We start from the raw sequence: 4,852 nt of genomic DNA on the forward strand, positions 1-4,852 counted from the left end.
AGTCGAACTCAGACGAAATTGAGATGGCTTTAGTCCACAAGGAAACAAATTCATCCTCAAAGATTAAAGAGTGTGAGGTTCAAGAGCCACAGCAACGACCAGCTCAAAGGAGACCTGGTGAGGTGGTGATTCCCGTTTTACAGTTAAGGAAGAGAGACCGATTTCAAATTGGAAACAAACAGGAAGCGATGAGTTTGTCATCGCAACATGACAGTATTCGCAAAGAATCCACCGAACTTGAAGAGAATGACAAAGGGAACAGAGGGATCAGTGCGACCAAGAAAACTAAACCTGACGAAATGCACGAGAACGTTATCTTAGATAACGTAAGCGATCAATCTAAAGAAGGGTCAAAGACCTTCCTAATACCAACATTACACATCGAGGAAGCAGACACCGAAACAGAGGTAATTCATACGATGGACCTTCCAGGGATTGAAATATCGTATGTCGATGAAAATGAAGCGTTAGACCAACAGATGGAAGGGGAAGAAATGGAAGACTACGATTATCAACACACGGAGTCACCAATGTTTTTTGTGGAGGGCGAAGAGGGCATTCCAAGAACTGTGTACAGCTTTGACGATTTCTCAGGGGTGCTGGAAGGGATTCCCCAAACAAGTCTTTAAGCCGTCGAACAACTTTAATTGTTTTATTGTAGTTCGCTCATACTAATTTAAAACTGAGAAGGCTATGAATAATTGGTTTGACATCAACTAATCTACTTCTAGAGGGAGGCAAGGGGTCTTGTGATGTACAATGGCCCCTCAGCGGACTACAAAATCAAAGTTATCCCATCAGTAGTAGGTAGCAAATCTCTTTTGCCACCCTCTCTAAGTACCTTGATAAGTCCCTTTGACTTTGGATTGGAAACGACACAGAAAGACTTTTAATGATAGTGGTAGTTGCGATAGGAGAATCGAAATGAGTATGATTCATTTATCAAGGTGGTATTACAAACTGAAAGAAGATCTCTCAAAGCGGTTCGTTCTGCGGATGTAAATAGAAAACAGGGAACCTCGGAAAACTGCAGATGGTGTGGAAAACGCAACTGACGCCAACGATAAAAGACAGTTGTCAAGACTACACCACATCAACAATAATATTTATTTCCCATCAATACTTGAGAAAAAACTTTTACATGTTATGATAATTACAGTTAAACGGGGGAGAAAGAAATGAAGTTACAGAAGACGAGACATCATTATAAAGGATGTCTAGGAACTAAAAGAACGTCTTCTCTTGTAAGCTCCTAGTTAAACTAGTAATAGTTTTCACTACATCTGCCACCGCCTAAGATAGTATGGGCGGCAGTTGAGGTGTTTTCCAATTAATACGTACCGCAAACTGAGATGTCTTCATATTATGCTACATGTTATCAGGTTGGTAAATGAAAGTGAAAGTTGCAAGGAAAGGATGGGCAATAACAAGCAGCGGCATTTATTTTCAATTTCCATCAACGCTTATTTGATAGGCTATCAACTGAAAAGCAATTAACATAATTATGGAAAATGCCTTGAAAATTTGATAGTAAAACAGGAACAGGAACATTAGCTAGAAAGCAACATTTCTTTGTCATCTTTCGTCCTCAGCCTTTTTATCCACCTGGTTCTTTCCACGTGACCTTGATACACCATAAAATAGGAACAAAACTCGGTTATTATATTCGGATCGCTGATTATTATTATTATTATCTGTGAATAACTGTTGTAAATATGATGGAAGATTGTTTGAAAATGTTGATAATTTTTATTGACACTATGCTTTTGCTTTCTGAGGTTGCGACTAGCAGTTTTTGTGGGCCGAGTCTTTCGCCTTGCAAAAGCCAACCCTAGCAGATGCACCATGGGAAATTCATACACCAGAGGTCACCCAGCACATGAATGAATGGAATGAGGACTGACCACAACACCGGGAGCTCCATGCCCTAATCTTTACGAATAGAGTGTGGGTTCTTTCACGCCCCACTGGGTTGTGAACATGGAAGGGTTGTGAGACGGGGCCTACGGTTTATAGTCCTTATCCGTGAAGACTTGAAAGTCTTAACCATTTGCGGATGTAATTACAAAGGCAGCACTCACGACCTCCCGCATGGCAGCCCGATGTTCAATCAACTTGAGCCACCGATGTGCGATGGCAATGTGTGACAATGTGACCCACAAAGTGTCACGCCATCACTGATATTTAGAAGCAAATTGAAAATTGAACGAGACTTACCTGGAAGTTCAAGTTCGATTGTAATTCTATGAGTCATACCACTGCATCTAGGGATCACACGAGATTGCATCGCACATGCGCACATAAGTTTTCAAAGCTCGAATGTGGATGTTGACCACATCCATGGTTCTTAATACTGTAACAGTGCACCAAAAAGGTCAAAATAACATTGGGTGGGACAGAGCTATATAGCTACTGATGGAGGGGGGCATGCGATCCCTATTGGCTTTCGATGTTGCAGCAGATCGTGTGCTGTGTGGCTTAAATATGGCGACACCCAGTCCAGCACCCATCGTAACAGTACACATACATCGAGCCATAGTGTCTTTAGACACGGCACGATAAGGTCGTAAATAGCTTATAAGCAACTTGCTCTCCGGTCCTCGTAGTTCCTGAGTCCTTACAATATATTCCCTCAGTTGAGTGACAACGCACAATCCAGGGTCTGCGGGATAAGCTTTAAGCTGAAGTGATGGGTTTTTGTAACCAGTTCGGCTCTGTTTAATATGTGTTGGAAACGCAAACTCAACCATATCAGTCCCTCATAAATACTTTTGTCCTTTGGCCATTTCAATTTCAACAGGAAAAGAAAACAAACAGCGGTTACAAACATTTTCATTTTATACTTGACGTTTCGTATGTTGCAGCATACATCATCAGAAGTGACGGTTAAAACTGTTACACAGAATCTTAAAAACTAGAGCGAGGAACTCGTGACTAGTTAAAAAGTGTGATAACAAAATCGTAACTTCCGGTAGTCGATTCTTCCGGAAGAAATTAATAAAGAAAAAGCTTCTCACTAGCAATGTTTTCATTGAGAGAGGGTTTTAAGTCACTGATTAATAGCGTTTCTTTAATTTTACATTGCATGTCGGACTTTCCAGTTGCGAGGATTTCAAAATGGTCCCATTTGATGTTATGTCCGGTAGAAATTGTATGGTCTGCAACAGCAGAGGCGTGGCCGACTTGTGTAAGAGCTTTGAAATGCTCGGACTTCCTGTCATGCAATCTTCTTTTTGTTTTGCCGATGTAGAAGGAATCACAGTCCCAACAACTGGCTTTGTATTTTTGATCTTTGAGAACGACTGAAACGATCTTTGTAGGGAAAAAAGACTTAACCCTGCAAGTGTTTTGAAAAATAACCCTAAGATTGACACAGCCATAAAACTTACTAATACAAGATTTAACACGTCGAGTAAGAGCTTCACTTTGAAAGCCCAAAAAGGTCAAGACAAGAATAATATCTTTCTTAGGAACAGTGGTGGCAGGTTCAGCAGACCTGTTCTTTTGTCTGTTCAAAACATCATTAATGTTATAACAAAGAACGCCTCTTGGGTAACCATTTTAAAGGAGAGTGTTCTTGAGGTCGAAGAGAGTCGACTGTAACAAGGAAGAACTCGAGCAGATGCGTAAGCAGCGATAGGTGAGGGTGCGGATTAAATTTATTTTATACTTTCTAGGAGTGAAAGAGTCCCACTTGGTGTAGAGGCCAGTGAAAGTTGTTTTGCGATGTACTGTTGTTGTGAAATTGTTGAGATTGCGCTTAATGCGGACATCATACATCCTAACATCAAATTTACAATGGAACTTGAAGAAAACCAGGAGATTCCATTTTTAGATGTCTGCTGGTGCAGACCATACAATTTCTACCGGTCATAACATCAAATGGCACCATTTTGAAATCCTCGCAACTGGAAAGTCCGACATGCAATGTAAAATTAAAGAAACGCTATCAATCAGTGACTTAAAACCCTCTCTCAATGAAAACATTGGTAGTGAGAAGCTTTTTCTTTATTAATTTCTTCCGGAAGAATCGACTACCGGAAGTTACGATTTTGTTATCACACTTTTTAACTAGTCACCAGTTCCTCGCTCTAGTTTTTAAAATTCTGTGTAACAGTTTTAACCGTCACTTCTGATGATGTGTGCTGCAACATACGAAACGTCAAGTATAAAATGAAAATGTTTGTAGCCGCTGTTTGTTTTCTTTTCCTATATCAGTCCCTGTTTTTATGAGCTGTAAGTCAAGTCTGTAGGTAAGGGATTTAAGGTCCAAGTGTTTTTTTTTTACTGAAGCAAAAGAAGCCAGATGAGATAAGACAACTTGAAGATCCGAAGTAGCTTCATAACGAGGGACAGGGGGTCTGCTTCGAAACACACCTTTCATAAACCTCGAGATTAGAGGTTAGCTTCCGAGTGTAAGACCGTGTTTGGGTTCAATTATGGCCGATATTGCTGACTTATCTTATTGATGCCATCATACCTTAGGCCTCTTTCAAAAAGGGAGGCAACAGTAACAATTTGTCTGACTGAGGAAGAAGCAGTGGGTTGTCTACTAGATGGTTCAACAGAGGTGTGAACCAAGACTGTGTTGTCCAATAGGGTACGATCAGTGCTCCTGTCGCTTTGTCGTTCTCTATTTTCGTCAAGCATCGGGGAATCAAGCTAGACATAAGGCTCCCAGTTAACACAATGTGCATCAATAAATGTAGCCCTTGGGTCAGGTCGCCAGGCCACATAGTCCTTTAGTTTATAGTTAAGTCTTGATGCGAAGATATCCATATGAAAGGGGCCCCAATGACTAAGAATGGATTGAAACACTTTGTTTGACAATGACCATTCAACTGGATCTTTG

General features: G+C 40.7%; 1 protein-coding gene across 1 annotated transcript in view; it reads left to right on the forward strand.

The window, feature by feature from the left end:
- The window catches only part of LOC138017443 (uncharacterized), a 24,120-nt gene extending 23,260 nt beyond the window's left edge, over positions 1 to 860 (forward strand). Inside the window, exon 21 of the mRNA XM_068864529.1 lies at positions 1 to 860. This exon is cut by the window's left edge and continues 1,056 nt beyond it. Coding sequence (XP_068720630.1) covers positions 1 to 629 — 629 coding nt within the window. The 3' untranslated portion in view covers positions 630 to 860.
- The last annotated feature ends 3,992 nt before the right edge of the window (positions 861 to 4,852 follow it).

The sequence above is a fragment of the Montipora capricornis genome, chromosome 9, assembly GCF_036669925.1.
Source record: "Montipora capricornis isolate CH-2021 chromosome 9, ASM3666992v2, whole genome shotgun sequence".
Lineage (NCBI taxonomy): Eukaryota > Metazoa > Cnidaria > Anthozoa > Scleractinia > Acroporidae > Montipora > Montipora capricornis.